At 38.5% G+C, this 17,644-nt stretch overlaps 1 protein-coding gene across 8 annotated transcripts in view; it reads right to left on the bottom strand.

Moving 5' to 3' along the window:
• Positions 1–658: 658 nt before the first annotated feature.
• Positions 659–17,644, bottom strand: part of DBT (dihydrolipoamide branched chain transacylase E2) — a 69,220-nt gene continuing 52,234 nt past the window's right edge. For 5 of the 8 annotated variants that reach the window (XM_019035544.3, XM_055352903.2, XM_063696653.1 and 2 more), the window contains one exon: positions 13,559–16,409. In XM_019035544.3, coding sequence (XP_018891089.1) covers positions 16,242–16,409 — 168 coding nt within the window. In that variant the 3' untranslated portion in view covers positions 13,559–16,241. Of the gene's footprint in view, positions 734–4,143; positions 5,058–13,558; positions 16,410–17,644 lie in introns of those variants that run through there. The other 3 variants (XM_055352904.2, XM_063696634.1, XM_063696647.1) reach the window with 2 other exon arrangements.

The following is a 17,644-nucleotide window of genomic DNA, read 5'->3' as shown; positions in this document are numbered from 1 at the left end:
AATGCGAGATCTCTTTGCTGTGAAGAAACCTTGGGATACATACACTGGTATTCCAACTTCCTGAGCATATTGCAACCAATTTACAATTTATTGTCTCTGATTTAAGAAAGTTGGAAGTTTTTGCTAAATACTCGAATAAAAATATTTTTTAAATCCCAAGTATCTACATGTGTACATGTATTTTAGAAGACATGTAAAACAATTCATCCATTTGCTAATTCATTTCCTCATTTGCCATTAAATGTTGCTCATCCATCAGTTTTCCTATAACGACCAACTTCTGCTAGGGAAACACAAGTCAATAATGATGTATTTCTTCCTCCAGCACAGGACTGTGCTCTCTACTCTGATTATTACCATAATAGAAAAAAAGCACATAGTGTGACAAGTGAGGTAAGCATAGAAAAGAATTGCAGAAGAATTGTTTCTTACTTCTGGGGAAATCTATCTTCCAGAGGAGCACAATTATATGACTGACCATGAACACCCCGCAAAAAAACTTTTAAATTCTATTCCAGTTTGTTTGGACATTCCAACCAATACAGACACAGTGTAGGTATCAGCAGCAATCTATTTACATGTGAAGAAGAAAGGAAAAATGTTTTTGAAAAATACTTACCAGTGTCAAATACTTACCACACATAACCAAAGTTAGCGACTATCAGTTAAGAGTAGATTGCAGGGGGAAATTTTTTTTTCAGTGTGGCTCCAAATGATTAAAATCCCCAGTCAGCTGTAACCAAGTGAAATGTAATGTCAGCCTGGTTCTAATTTTAGTTCATGGACAAAGCTGAGAATAGAAAGAATCACATGAGGCTTCTTTGCGAAGGATCAGCTGATAATGTATGTGAGTGCATTCTGTGAACTGCAAAATACACTACAGACATTATAAAACTATCAGGCATAACTGTTTCTAAGATCTTGAAAAATAATGCCTATTCAAAGTCCTTCTACTTTTCACAGCTTAATCATTTCACAGAATTTAGTGCATCTATTCCATCCAAGCAGAGAAACTTGGAATATGTTGATGTATGCCATAACAAAAATTCTACCCAGTAAACCATGGATCTGCAAATATTTGAACTAAAGACCCAGATGCTTTAGAAAAAGAAAAAACAAAGGCGTGGATAAGCATGAGTAACACAGAAGCCCCAAACTTCTGCTGTGCCTGGGCTTCAAATTAAATTACCTCTCACTTTGATCTCTTCAGCTTTCATAGATAGGACTTAATTCCAGGTTCTTAAAAAATAAACTATATCTTTCTTTTTTTGAATTTATAATATATGCACATAGAACAAAATTCAAAAGCTCATTCTCCACTCTTTCCATCCCCACCCCTTCCACCATCCCTGCCTCCAGTAGGGAGGTTCTCTTCAAGTTCTCTTCTCTGAAGGCAACCACTATTGCCAGTTCTTTGTGTACCTTTACAAAGATGGTCTGTGAATTTACAAGCTTAAATATGCCTATATCCCTTAAAAGCACACAGATGTGAAGGCATGCACACATACAAAAATGGTAGCATACTATATACATTGTTCTATACTGTCTTTTCTTCACGCAGGATATCTTGGAAACTGTTTCATATTAGTATATTTAGAGCAGCGTCATTCTTTTTAATGGCTACATAGCAGTTTAGCGTGTAGGTGGATCATAATTTATGTAGTCATTTGGACATCTCAGCAATATTAGTGCTTTAAAAATTTATGCCTGATTATCTCACAGAAATTCTCCAACACTTCTATAATGAATTAAGTTCTAAGAGTTGTGGGACTGCTCAATATCACAGAAAGAGTAAAGAAGCCATGGCCACAATTGAAACTCTAACTTCCCTGTCCCGAGAGTGTACACCACCCAACACATACAGAGTGCTTGGATGTGTTCATAAGTAAAAATCAAGATCTCACACCTGTAATCCCAGCACTTTGAGAGGCCAAGATGGTAGGATCACTTGAGCCCAGGAGCTGGAGACCAGCCTGAGCAACAGAGTGAGACCCTGTCTCTACCACAAAAAAAAAAAAAAAAAAAAAAAAAAAAATTAAAGTAGCCAGACATGGTGGCCCTGTCTCCATAAAAATAAAAATAAAATAAAATAAAATAAAACTAGCCAGGTGTAGTGGTGTGTATATGTAGTCTCAGCTACTTGGGAGACTGAGGTGGGAGGATACCTTGAGCCAGGGAGGTCAAGCTGTGATGGTGCCACTGCACTCCAGCCTGGGCAACAGAGCCTTCCTTGTCTGAAGAAAAAAAAAAAAAAAAACAGAAAAAAAAAAAAAAAAACAGAAGAGAGAGAGAGAGAGAGAGAGATCCAGGGAGTTTTGTTTCAGTTAAAAAGAACAGTATATTGTTACCTTGGAGAAAATTTAGATTTCTTTCTGCCTTTGGCACTATGTACAATTAAATTTTAATTTGACAGTATTTATAGAAAACCCACAAATTTCAAGGCATCTCTCTTCTCCTTCCCTTATCTACCTTTTATTTCCCATCCCCATGGAGTGACTTACACTAAAGAAATGCCCGGGAGGATAGAGAAAGTCAATAGATGCCTGAGCTATTTATGACACAAATTAGCCAGAATTTTGGTGACTTTGGAGGGATGTAGAAAGTGAATGCGAAGAGACAGGCACTATATAATGAATATCTATCTGTCATTTACGACTGTCCAAAATATTTTGAACACCATCCATATTTTTATAATCCCCCACATCATGAATCCTACCTTTCCAAGGTAGAATTTGAGGGGGAAAAAAAATCCCAGCCTCCCCTGCTACTGGAATGGGGTATGTGACTAATTTTATACACTACTAAGGTTCCACTAATTATATACACCAACAAAGGGCTCTATTGGGTGACTTGTGTCGCTGGTGTCCATTTTTGCTGGCATGGGTAGCAGCAAAGGCAGTATGTTCTGGGGTTTGTTTTGGCAGCAAAAGTTGCCTAGCCTCAGCAGATGTAGCTTGTTCTGGGGTCAGCAGCAGCAACTCCCTTACTAGGCAAGTACTGTAATGTAATTCTGGAATTCTGACAAAGGCTACGACATGGATGATTCTTGAGGACATTATGCTAAGTAAGCCAGTTACAAAAGGACAAATAAAAAATTATGGAGATAGATGGTGGTGATGGTTGCACAATATTATGAATGTGTTTAATACCACTGAACTGTACACTTAAAAATGATCAAGATGGTAAATTTAATGTTATGTGTATTTTATCACACAGAATACACTCTATGTTGTTCTCACAATGGCAAAATCACCAAATGACGTATTTCTCAGAATGTATCCCCATCATTAAGTGGTGAATGACAATATTCTGGATATTAATCTCTTATTAGATGTAATACTTGCAAATATTTTCTCCCATTCTGTGGGTCACCTTTTTACTCTCTTAATAGTGTCTTTTGATGCACAAATTTAAAAAATTTTATGATATCCAGTCTGTCTTTTTTTTAAGAGACAGGGTCTCACTCTGTTACCCAGACTGAAGTGCAGTGGTGCAATCATAGCTCACTGTAATCTCGAACCCCCGGCCTCAAGCAATCCTCCCACTTCTGCTTCCCAAAGTACTGGGATTATAGGCCTGATCCACTTCACCTTTTCTTCTGTGGCCTGTGCTTTTGATGTCTTATCCAATAAATCATTGCCAAATCCAATGCTGTGAAGCTTTTCACCTATGTTTACTTCTTAGAGTTTTATAGTTTTGGATCTTACATTTAGGTCTTTGATCTGTTTTGAGTTAATTTTTATACATGGTATTGGGTAAGGGTCTGTCTTAGTCTGCTCAGGCTGCTATAAAAAAATTTTGAAATAGGTAGTTTGTTTGTCTGTTTCCCCAACCCCTCTCCCAAGTCTCTGGTAACCACCATATGCTCTACTTCTATGAGTTCAACTTTCTTAGATCCCGCGTATAAGTGAAATTAAGTGGTATATTTGTGTTTCTGTTCCTGGCTTATTTCACTTAATATAGTGTCTTCCACATTTATTCATGTTGTTGCTAGTGACAGGATTTCTTTCTTTTTCAAGGCTGAATAACACTCCATTGTGTACATATGCATTTTCTTTATCCATTCATCTGTTGATGAACACTTAGGTTCATTTCATCTTGGCTAGTGTGAATAATATTGTAATAATCATCAGGGTGCAGATATTTGTTTGACATACTGATTTCCTTTATTTTGGATATGTACTTAGTACTGGATTAATGGATCCTATAGTAGTTTTTTAATTTTTAATTTTTTTTAGGAACCTCCATACTGTTTTTCACAAGGGCTGTACTAATTTACATTCCCACCAACAATGTGCAAGGGTTTCCTTTTCTCCACATCCTCGCCAACACGTGTTATCTTTTGTGTTTTTGATAACAGTCATTCTAACAGGTGTGAGGTGATATCTCACTGTGATTTTTGATTTGGGGCACTTTTTCATATACCTGTTGGATATTTTTATGTCTTCTTTGGAGAAATGTCTACTCAGATCCCTTGCCAATTTTTAAATTGAGTTCTTTGTTTTCTCATTGCTGAGTTGTTTGAGTTTCCTTTTTTTTTTTTTTTTTATTAACCCCTTATCGGATGTATGATTTGCAGACAGGTTGTCTCTTCACTTTGTTGTTTGTGTTCTTGGCCGTGCAAGAGATTTTTAGTTTGGTGTAATCCCATTTGTCAATGTTTGTTTTTGTTGCCTGTGTTTTTGGATTTGTATCCAAAAAATTATTGCCCAGATGAATGTCATGGAGCTTTTCTTCTATGGTTTCTTCTAGTAGTTTTATAGTTTTAGGTCTTATATTTAAGTCTTTAATTCATTTGTAGTTTATTTTTTAATGTAGCATGAAATATTAGTTTTATTCCTCTGTATATGGATATCCAGTTGTCCCAACACCATTGAGTGAAGAGAGTGTTGTTTGCTGATTGTGTGTTCTTGGCACCTTTGTCAAAAATCAGTTGACTGTTGGCTGGGCATATTGGCTTATGCCTGTAATCCAAGCACATTGCGAGGCTGAGATGTGTGGATTGCTTGAGGTCAGGAGTTTGAAACCAACCTGGGCAACATAGCAAGCCCCTGCCTCTACAAAAAAAAAAAAAAAAGTTTTAATTAGCTGGGCATAATGGGGCACACCTGTAATCTTAGCTACTCAGGAGGGTTAGGCAGGAGGATCCTTTGAGCCCAAGAGCTCAAGGCTGCGGTAAGCTATGATAGCATCACTGCACTTCAGCCTGGGTGACAAAGGGAGACCCTGTCTCAAAACAAAAAAAAATCAATTGACCATAAATGTATGAATTTATTTCTGGGCTCTCTATTCTGTTCCATTGGTCTGTGTCTGTTTTTATGCCAGTACCATACTGTTTTACTTATTTGTATTTTTAGAGACAGGGTCTCACTATGTTGCCCAGGCTGGCATTGAACTCCTGGGCTCCAGCAATCAATCCTCCTGCCTTAGCCTCCCTAGTAGCTGGGACTGTAGGCATGTGCCTCTGCACCTGGCTATCATGCTGTTTTCTTGCAGCCTTTTTTGAGGCAGGATCTCACTGTGTTGCCCAGGCTAGAGTGCAGTGGTACAATCAGAACTCTTTGCAGCCTCGACCTCCCAGGCCCAAGCAATTCTCCCACCTCAGTCTCCTGAGTAGCTGGGGCCACAGGCACACACCACCATACCCAGCATTTAAAAAATTTTTTGCAGAGACAGGTTCTGCCTGTGTTGCCCAGGCTGGTCTTGAATTCCTGGGCTCAAGCAATCCTGCCTCAGCCTCCCAAAGTGTTGTGATTATAGGTGTGGGTCACTGTGTCCAGCCTTATCATGCTGTTTGATTACTGTAGCGGTGTGGTATATTTTGAAGTCAGGTAGTGTCAACACCCCAGCTTTGTTCTTTTTGCTCAAGATTGCTTTGGCTATTTGAAGTCTTTTGTGGAACTTTAGGATTGTTTATTCTATTTCTGTGAAAACAGTCATTAGGATTTTGATAGAGATTTCATTGAATCTGTAGATCACTTTGGGTAGTATGGACACTTTAACAATATTAATTCTTCCAATCTATGAACATGGGATATCTTTTCATTTATGTCTTCCATTTTTTTCATCAATGTTTTATAGTTTGCAGTGGACAGATCTTTCACCTCTAGTTGAATTTATTTCTAAGTATTTTTTTTCTTTCTAGCTATTGTAAAATATTTTTTATTTCCTTTTTGGATAGTTTGTTGTTAGTGTATAGAAACACAATGATTTTTGTATGTTAATTTTATATCCTGCAACTTTACTGACTTTGTTTATTAGTCTTAACTCGTTTTTTTTTTTGGTGGAGTCATTAGAGTTTTTTTTTAATATATAAGATCATGTCATCTGTAAACAGGGACAATTTAACATTTTCCTTTCCAATTTGTATGCCTTTTGCACTGGAGTGCAGTGGCGTGATCTGGGCTCACTGCAACCTTCACCTCCCGGGTTCAAGCAATTCTCCTGCCTCAGCCTCCCAAGTAGCTGGGACTACAGGCACCCACCACCATACCCAGCTAATTTTTGTATTTTTTAGTAGAGATGGGGTTTCACTATGTTGGCCAGGCTGGTCTCAAACTCCTGACCTCGGGTGATCCACCCACCTCAGTTTCCCAAAGTGCTGGGATTACAGGCATGACCCCGGCCCAAAGTTTCAATCTTTTAATACCTTAAATATTTAAGTTACTAAAATAGCTAAGAAAAATTGTTCAAGTGCTAATTATTCCCTTTTCTTTTTTCTATTATTAAATATGTATTTTATGAATAAAAAGTTAAAGTTTTTAACTAGGAATTAAAATGTACTTCTGATTTTTAGGCTTGTTTTGTGCCAGTTGTCATTTTTCACACACACACACACACACACACACACACACGCATGCACGCACACACCCCACCATCAACACCACCACCACCGTCGTTTCTGTAAACCAATCAACAGTGGAGACACTAGAGACTATTATATGAAACTATTTATTCTATAGCCTACTGGGAATTGGCCAGAAGTTAGAAGGACATTGGAAATGACTTTTAAATCTTCATTTGAGAAAAAGCATGCCATGAGTCTAAATAACCAATTTCATTTAGCAAACAAAATACAAGTGAACAAAACACAATTTCTCTGATGAATGAAGTGGTTACCATAGTTTTTCCCATTGTGTAAAGATAGTTCTCATATGAAATATATCACCTAAGCAGTAGTAATCAGAATATTATGCAAACTTATTGGGGGTAATTTAAACCCCAAATCAGAAGAATAAAGACATAAAAGTCTTTCTTCAAAAGAAAAACAAAACAAAACAAAAAACAATACCCCTTCAGTGTCAAATGATACAGAAATGGCACTGGTTTCCTATATGTTGATTGAGATACTTTTTACTGCATAACAAATTAAAAAGATATGCTCGTCCCACTTTTATTTTTATGCACTACTTTTAGTTCTGCAGAAATAAAAGCTATACTGAATTTAAAACTTTTTACGCACATAATCCTGTGCAAATTATGTAATACTTTGTTTGTAGGATATTAACCCAACTTTCTAATATATTTTGTGTATGTCTCTTTTTGTTTGTTTGAGACAAAGTCTCACTCTGTCACCCAGGCTGGAGTGCAGTGGTGCAATCACAGCTCACTGCAGCTTTGACCTCCTGGGCACAGGTGATCTCACTTCAGCTTCCCGGGTAGCTGGGACCACAGGCGTGCACCACCATGCCTGGCTAACTTTTTGTATTTTTTTTTTTTTTGTAGAGACGAGGTTTTACCATGTTGCCCATGTGGGATATTTTGCATACATTTCAAAAGGCAACTACAAAAATTGGTTTTTCATATTTCTACAAATATTGTATGGAATGTTTAATATCTTGTAAATGTGGAAGCTGTGACAAATTTTTGTATTTAGAAAGTATGACAATCTGAAAATCAACATTTTACAGAAGTGACACCATTCTGTTGAAACTGGAGTATACTGCACTTATATATCATTATTTCTAATATACACCTAGTTATTAGAGAAATTAGTGTACTAAAGGACAGTGGTGGTTTTTAAAAATGATTTCTTCACTGTGGCAAGTTTGTCCTCCTCTGTCCAAAGCAACAATTGAACCAACAGGCCCTTCTAATCTTATGCCAGCAACACAATGGGATCGAGGCCAGGTTCTTGTGCAATTTGTGAAACCTTTGGTTTGCAGAGTTGTTAGCGTAGTGGCTCGGCTCATCAGTTCTGAGCATTTGAATATCTAATGTTTCAAACTGTTAGTCCTGTTCTGATTTATATTCATCCCTGCCATTCCTATTAATTACACCTGCCCACAACTTAATTTACTTGCCTTTGTTACTACAGTTTGAACTCCAGCTACATTTTTCTAAGAAAATAAATTGCTAGGTTTTTATAGCTGACCGCACTCTTAGAACTTCTCTACAGACTTTATGGTCTTTTAGGACTTTACTTTTTAGCACATCTTAGGAACTACTATGAAGTTTTCTCGCAGCACACTTGAAGTTAAATAGCTTTTTCCAAGTTTAATACAGTTTGATGGCTCTTCTCGGGGTGTAGATGAGTGGGGGCACTTACATTGCCCGTTGGAGGAGACTCTGCGTTCTGCTCAGCCAAAAATCAGTGTGAATCCCTTTGACTGTTCCATCTTTCCCCATATCAAACCTAAATTATTGATCTTCCACCTGTTCTCATTTCTTCTGTCCTGTCTCTTGTTGAGTCACAACAGCTGTTCCCCATGCTCTGCGTGGTAACATTCCACATGGTACTCCATAAAAGCCTGATATAGATGACCTCTCTATAACAGAACTGCAATTATTCTTGTCATGCTTCAGTTGTTTCTGTGGCTCTCCTCTGGACTGTCTCCAAATTCTCCTGCTCAGTTTTAGCAAGCTGGCATGGAGTTCTCTCACAGGGTCTGGCTAGCACAGTAATTTGCTTGTGATTAAAAGCCTTTGTGCTCAGTACTGAGACTGCCACATAATGAATTTTCATTTCCATTTTATTCTGAACTTGCAAACATCAGAGATTCGTGCTATCTTCAGTGTTTAAATGGTAACGCCTTTTGTAAAATAAAGGAGCCTGCAGGCCAGGCACCGTGGCTCATGCCTGTAATCCCAAAGCTTTGTGAGGTGGAGGCGGGCAGATCACTTGAGGTCAGGAGTTCAAGACCAGCCTGGCCAACATGGCGAAACCCCATCTCTGCTAAAAATAGAAAAATTAGCCAGGCGTGATGGTGCATGCCTGTAATCTCAGCTACTTGGGAGTTGAGGAATGAGCACTGTTTGAACCCAGGAGACAGAGGTTGCAGTGAGCAGAGCCGAGATCGCGCCACTGCACTCTAGTCGGGGTGACAGAGTGAGACTCCATCTCAAAAATTAAAAAAAAAAAAAAAGCCGGTGGTTATTTTGATGGGATAGCAAGGATAACATGAACCATGTAAGGTTTGGCATAAATAGTTCATAGTTGACCTGGTCTGTCTGACTGTCTGAGATGTCACTGAGTCATTTAATGACCTTGAGATGCTAAAGCACTGGAATGAATGTCTGTAGATCAGGACAGAGGTGGGTTCAGAGAACTATTTAGGAGACATCTGGGTGGGAGTTGTGGCCAACACTGATTACAGGTGAGCACTGGGGAAAAAAGCCAGGATTGCAAGGAGTTAAAGATCACCCATTCAAGAAGTTTGGCAGAAGGAGCAAGACAGGAAATTTATTCATTTAGTGGCAGTCAGAGGTAACAATATAAGAAAAGCATTCTGAGTCTTCTTTTAGGCAAACTGAAATTTGCCATTAGAGAAGGGAGTTCTTTGTTTTTCATTTGTTTTAGGGACTATTTAAAAAATAAGAACATTTGTGTCTTATTAGTTAAGGCAGCACTATCCAATAGAATTTTCTGTGATGATGGAAACAGTCTACATCTGTGCTATCTGGTATGGTGCTATAAGCCACATGTAGCTATTTAAATTTAAATTTAAATTAATTAGTGTGGCTACTGAGCAATTGAAATGTGGCTAGTATATCTGAGTTGAATTTTGATTAATTAAAATTAAAATTAAAATTTAAATAGCTACATGTGGCTAGAAGCTACTGCATTAGACAGCTCAGAGTTCGAGTTTACTAACTAGACTTGCAGATTAATCTCAAAATATTAATGTCTTAAAGCAATAAAAGTGTATTATTTAACTATCACATCCAAACCAATTGGTGCTAGGGTGTAGGGAGGGGAGCATTCTGCTCTGTCTAGTCATTTGGAACACTGGCTCCTTCTATCTTGTGTGGTGCCATCTTCAACCTTGAAGGGTGCATGTTGGAGGGGAAGAGATAGAATATGAAGAATCTCTTGAGAAGTGTTATGGGCCATGTCTGGAAATGGCCTACATCACTTCAACCCATATACCCATATTCTAATAGTTACAAATAAATGACATGGCTCTACCTAACTGCAGGCTGAAATAAAAGGAACAAGGTTTATGGACACATAACATTACCCTGCCACAGTGAAATTTGTAGAGGTCTGGGATCAGTCTCTAATACCTCCTCCATAAGGAAATGGAAATAAATTTTAATCAGTGTGCTAAGGGAGTAAATCTGGTACAGTTCTGGATGTGAGGAAGAGACTGAAGGATCAAAGTGGGGCAACGGGGGTTCAACATGGGGCAGGGATCAGGAGGAAGAGATGGAATAAATAATAGAGGACAGAAAACAGTTGGTATTTGCTGATGGAGAACCACTTCTTAGAAAGAGAAACAAAAAGAAAGTGTGAGAATAGAAATTTTGAGGTGAAAAGGAGAGAAATTCAAGGTTCTTAGATTGAATCACTTTGTCTGCTCTGAGGTTATTTGCTTATTATTATAAGCCTGGGAAGATGTTTGGGTAGGTGCTTAAAATTAGAAGAAAAGACCCGAACAGGTACTGTAAAGAGTGCCCATGCGCTGTAGAATTTGGAAGGCATTTGTTTCAGACTAATCTGGTAATCCAGATATTTCACAGAAAGCGTCATGTAAATTCAAATAGGTATCTTCTTTTTCTCTTGATAAATATTCCTGTGGTAAGCCATGGAGTTCTGTTAATCTTCTGTTTGACCAAATAACTAGGCTTGGAAATTTTAACTTAACCTTTTACCTTTTACCATAATTAAGGTGCCAGTATAAGAGTAGAGCATTAAAGCTAGTGAGTATATTAACATGCAAACATTTTAAGAAAAATCAGATGAATAGAGAATACTGAAGTTAGTAATTCACATTTTGACAGCATCAGTTGAACTGTCAGCATAACATGAAGTTTGAGAGTAGAATTATTTCTCAAATTAACATTGAACTTAAACTGGGAAGAAAATACAAATGTTTTTTGTTGGAGAAATTATGAAATCTTGGAATTGTAACAAACAGCCTCACAGTTTAATAGTATCTTATGTATTTGCCTTCCACTCCCTACTCTACTGCCACCTCAGCTTCCTCTCTACCCATGTCATTAAAGAACTCTCTTAGAAAAATTCATAATTTAACACGAACTGAGGTGGGATGGGGTGGGAAGACAATGCCTTACTTTACATAGTTAACTTCCTTTTTAATCTGCCCATAAAAAAATTCTCCCAGATTCCCATTCTCGATCCATGTAGTTGAATGAGGATGGCTGACTCCTAGGCTCCAAAGGTGACTAAGACTCAAGTGTGGACAGAGTATTCTATTCTCCTGCCCACACTGATGGGCACATGAACCAAGAAAGACAAAAGGTCTCCTGGGGGTGTGTGTATATATATATGTGTGTGTGTGTATACACACACAAACACACACACACACACACAGAGTCTTGCTCTGTCGCCCAGGCTGGAGCGCAATGGCACAATCTCAGCTCACGGCAGCCTTTGCCCCCCAGATGCAAGTGATCCTGCCACCTCAGCCTCCTGAGTAGGTGGCACACAGGTGCATGTCACTTCATCGGCCTAATTTTTTTTTTTTTTTTTGGTATTTTTTGTTTTTTGGTTTTTTTGGTAGAGCTGGGGTCGCCCAGGCTGGTCTCAAACTCTGGACTCAAGAGGCCCACCCATTTAGGCCTCCCAAAGTGCTGGGATTATAGGCATGAGCCACTGTGTCTGGCCTCTCTTGGTGATTTTGACTGGAAACGATGTGGGTTCACACACATGATCCAATCTCAAGAAAAGACAGTGTAGAGGGAAGGGGGCAAAACCACCATTAAGAACTGATTGGGAATATAGCTCAACTCTAAAAGCACTGCTCTTCTCTAGGTCATTGGCACAGACCCACTTCCAGTGATAGCTTTAATTATTGGCTAAAGCTTTTGCTGTGAGGGCAAAAACTTCATCTATCTAATTCACCTTTATCCATAATCTCTACCCTAGAGCCTGGAACTGAATATACAATTAATAAATAAGTGCAGAATGAACTAACTAATCACTTACAGCCTGAATTTTACAAATGCCTTTGAAGACTTCATGGAAACATTTGTATTCTTGGTACTGTAGGGCAGTGCTGAGCCCTGTCATTTCTTTCTTAAACCATAGTTTACTTAGAAATCAGCAAGGAAATCCATCAAGTGATTTTGGGGATCCACTTTGAGTGGGAAGCCATGAGAAATGCCCAAACAAGCCAGTGGGCTTTCCAGACTAAGAGCTATCACTTTCACTCTTTCTACATAATCACTTCTTACATAGGTTTCAACATAAGGTACATTTTGATCTCTAAAATATAAATTCATACCAATTTTAGCTTCCATCCTCAGACTTCCTTTCCTGTTGTACTCCTTTTTCAAATATCAGAGGAATGCTCAAAATAATGAAAAGAGCCTTGATTTTCTTGCTGACCACTCGCAGCAATAATTTTGGCTTCTCCCCCATGTACATATACCTTCTAATCTCCAGACATGTTAGTAAAGGACTTGAATTTTCTGGCTTTTCCACTTTAATTCCAACCTCTAGGAGTACAGCAAGAGCCTTTTCCTCCTCCCAAACACCCATCCCTTGCTTTGTAGAGCCTCATGGACCAGCACTGCCACTAAGGCTGCGCTCCTGCCCCTTTGGCCCTCTTCAGGGAATCCTGCTATCCTAAGGGCCATGCACACTGTAGGGAACAAATCCTTTGCTGAATTCTCAATGCATGAGACCAAAGAGAAGATAGTAATAACCAAGGGTTGGAACAGAACCAGATAACTTAAGGGTTATTTGGGAATAGAGTATCTTGAGCCATTGATGCTGGACCTACATACTTACTTATTTCAGAACTCCCTTCTCCTGGTTTTTCTATTCTTTAAGTGAGGAGGACATTTTTATTGATCATGTCATTATTCATTTAAAACTCAATAAATGCCTATCAATAGATAATTGGTAAAATTATGGGACATCCATCTTCTGATCCTTCCAGATAAGATCGGTAACCTTTACTGGATGGCTCATAGCATCTGGGTTATTACCTACCAAGAATAGTGTTTTATGCAGTTATTTAATATCTGTCTCCTTACTAGACTGTAAGCCCAATCAAGGAAGCATGAAGGTGGCTATTGTATGCTTAGAACCATGATTGGTATGGTAGATGTTTAATGTTTGAATGTATAATAAATGCATACAATGGAATACTGTGCAGACATTTATTTATTTATTTATTTATTTAGAGACAGAGTCTCGCTCTATCACCAGGCTGGAGTGCAGTGGCGCAATCTTGGCTCACTGCAACCTCTGCCGCTGGGTTCAAGCAATTCTCCTGCCTCAGCCTCCCGAGTAGGTGGACTACAGGCGCCTGCCACCGTGCCTGGCTGATTTTTGTATTTTCAATAGAGATGAGGTTTCACCATATTGGCCAGGCTGGTCTCGAACTCCTGACCTTGTGATCTACCTGCCTTGGCCTCCCAAAGTGGTAGGATTACAGGCGTGAGCCACCACACCCAGCCTATGCAGCCATTTAAAGCATGACAATGTGGAATTGTTTATTGACATGTAAGGTTACCCATAATATAATGTTAAATTTTAAAAATCAAATAATAAAATAGTAGATATACTATGATCATGTTTTAACAAAAAAGAATAGCCATACATACAGATAGATACATCAAAATGTTAATAGTGGTAAGATTATGAATGACTTTTTCTTTTATTGGTTAACTCTTTGTATTATCTGAAATTTTACAACAACAGCATTTATTTGACCTGTTTTTTTAATTTAATTTTATTTTTTAGAGACCAGGTCTCACTCTGTCACCCATACTGGAGGATAGTGGCACAATGACAGCTCACTACAGCTTTGAACTCCTGGGCTCAATTGATCCTCTTGTCTCAGCTTCCTGAGTAGCTGGGACTATAGGTGCACACCACCACACTTGGCTTTTTGTTTTTTTGTTTTTTTTTTTGTTTTTTTCTGAGACAAAGTGTTGCTCTGTCACCCAGGCTGGAGTGCAGTGGTGTGATCTCTGCTCACTGTAACCTCCACCTCTTGGGCTCAAGCAATTCTCCTGCCTCAGCCTCCCAAGTAGCTGGGACCACAGGCGTGTGCCACCAGGCCCAGGTAATTTTTTGTATTTTTACAAAACTGTAGAGATGGGGTTTCACCATGTTGGCCAGGGTGGTCGCGAACTCCTGACCTCAGGTGATCTGGCCGCCTCGGCCTCCCAAAGTGCTGGGATTACAGGTGTGAGCCACCAGGCTAATTTTAAAAATAATTTTTTTTGAGATGGGATCTCACTATGTTGCCCAGGCTGATCTCAAACTCCTGGCCTCAAGTAATCCTCCTGCTTCAGCCTCCCCTATAACTGGGATTACAGTTACAAGTCATCACACCTGGCTGATTTCTTCTTTCCTGATTTTAAAATTATTTCCATTTTGAGAAAAACCAAGTAGATATTAAAACAACCTTTTTTCTGTCACAAAACTTCACTTAAACAACTAATTTTGGCATACAGTTTTCAACTGGACAATATTAGAAACAACATGGATTTCCGAATGCAAATTGAAATGTTGGATTCATTCATCTCGTTGCTATTTCTGATTAAAGTAGATCTTTAGCAAAATGATCATTATGAAACCTTCATTTCTGTACAAAATTTCTTATTTTTTATAACCATAATTACTATTAGACTCTTCCTTCTCCTCTTATTTACATTCTTACCCAGGATATGTAGAATGGAATAGACCTTAATTTCTTATCCTATTTTTTAGCTGAAGACCAAAAAAGTTAAAAGGAAGTAGACTTCTGAAATTTTTAAAAAAAAAAGAAATGTCAGTGGCTGCTACATTTAAAGTACCTTCCTTACATGAGGGAAGTTTGTAAAGGTGAAGGTCTTCCCCAAGAAAATACCAAAGCATTACCACAAATCTAAAAGTATATCCATTTTAAACAAACACCTTTAATAGACTGGTTATAAAACTATAATTGGACAATTTTAAGGCCAGTTTATACTTTTCCCTTTTCAAAGACATTAATTAATATAAATAAGACATTATCAGATGATATTCTCTATACAGAGCAAGAATATACTCTTGGATATCTCAAAAGAGAAGTATAATTGCACTTATTTTATACAACAATTAGCATGATAACAGGGAAATGGAAAATATTTTTGTATATAAATTCCGTTTCTTAATTAAGTAAAATTAAAAAGTTTCATTAAGAGTCAGTTAAAAAAAATAGGGCATATACTGTCTGTATATGGCTACCTGTCTTTTAGTAACATGAATTTTGTTTTTTTGTTTTTGAGATGGAGTCTTGCTGTGCCACCCAGGCTGAAGTGTAATGGCACGATCTCAGCTCACTGCAACCTCCACCTCCCAGGTTCAAGTGATTCTCCTGCCTCAGCCTCCCAAGTAGCTGGGATTATAGGTACCTGCCACCACACCCGGCTAATTTTTGTATTTTTAGTAGAGGCCAGGTTTCACCATGTTGGCCAGGCTGGTCTCAAACTTCTAACCTCAGGTGATCCGCCCACCTCGGCCTCCCAAAGTGCTGGGATTACAGGTGTGAGCCACCGTGCCCGGCCTAATTTTGTTAATCTTGCCAGTTTCAAGCCATTGACACAAAAACGTCAGCACCATATTAAGAAGTCACACTCTGACCTATAAAATGTGACAGCCCCAGGAGAACCATTACACCATTATTCATTTTCAGTAAAAAGTCTAATAGAACAGTGACAAATATTGTGCCTTAGATCCTTAATCATATGATACAAATCATTTACAATATAAATTGTAAAGATGAACATGTGCTGGCACAGCTAGGGTTTACATACTCTTTGGAAGCTCAAAAAGTTCAAGAATGTCTTATCGGTCTTCATTTCAGATCTAGTAGCATAAAAGCTGGGTTTTCTAAGTAGGATTTCCACAAATTGGAGAAGCGTGACATTGTAGCACCATCAATAACTCTGTGATCAGCTGACCAGCTCACATTCATTATCTGTGCCTTATATACTTCTCCTTTCTGGTTAAATCGGGGAATGGCCTAGAAATGAAAAAAAAAAAAAGAACAAAGAGTAAACCTTCACTTGTTCAAAGCTCAAGCTCTAACAATGGTGTAAGATCAGGCAAACCCTTCTTCCTACAGTACAGAAAAAAATGGGCATCCCCCATGACTTTTGAAAATGCTGATTCCTACTCTTCCCATCTTTGAGTATATGCCTGGAGCTTACAGAAGTTCTCCAAGGTACTTCCTATCCCTTGTACAATTCCCATACCTACATTCATTAACTTTCATCTCAGATTTCAAATATTTAATAATTATTTACTGTATACCCACTATGTGCCAAGTATTCTTCTAGGCTCTGGAAAGAGACAGACAATTAAATAAGGCTTCCTCACTGAAGGCAGTGAGGAAACAAGCCATTATCAAGTTCCCCTGACCACTGAGTTGGCCAGGAAGAAGACAGGACAACAACATGTTTGTGTTCTTTGTGGATGTTAAAGCCAGTAAGCACCACATCAAACAGGCTGTGAAGAAGCTCTATGACACTGATGCGGCCAAGGTCAACACCTTGATCAGGCCTGATGGAGAGAGGAAGGCATATATTCCATTAGCTCCTGATTACAATGCTCTGGATGTTGCCAACAAAATTGGGATCATCTAAAATGAACCCAGCTAATTCTAAATATATATCTTTTCACTATTAAAAAAAGTAGACAAAATATAAGCCCCAACTTATTATTAGATTCAATAGACATAAAATCATGCTGTCAAACTGCTATAAAAGTTTCTAAGCTCGACTCTCTTTTTCTATACTGATCTCCTCATGGCTGGGATACAACAGTCACAGCCAGATGTGGATCCCTGAGGACACTGAGTAGCAACTATGTAAAGCCATGTAGGCCACTGCAACTACTTGTCTTTGATTCTATGTGAGATGAGAAGCCCTTGGAAGTGTCTGAGCAGATTGGCCATTCACTGAAAGAGGACGACTTTAGGAGGAGCAGGTCTGATGGTGGGGGGCAGTGAGGAAAGGAGCAGGAGCTCAGTTTTAGACATGTTAAAATTCAAGATGCCTTTACACATCCAAGCAAGATATGAGTAAGTTCAAAAGTGAGGTCCAGTCTAGAGATATAAACCTGGGAGTCATCAGTGTATAAATGGTATTGAAAGATCAGATAAAGAAAAGCGGTGAGAACTGAATCCTGGGGTGCTTCCATGTGCAGAGATTAGGAACATTAGGAGGTATGGGTAAAGGAGACTTAGAGGGAACAGGC

This window comes from Gorilla gorilla, chromosome 1, assembly GCF_029281585.2.
Source record: "Gorilla gorilla gorilla isolate KB3781 chromosome 1, NHGRI_mGorGor1-v2.1_pri, whole genome shotgun sequence".
In the NCBI taxonomy this organism is placed as follows: domain Eukaryota; kingdom Metazoa; phylum Chordata; class Mammalia; order Primates; family Hominidae; genus Gorilla; species Gorilla gorilla.
Note: the sequence above shows the minus strand (reverse complement) of the source record. Positions and strands in the feature narration are given on the sequence as shown.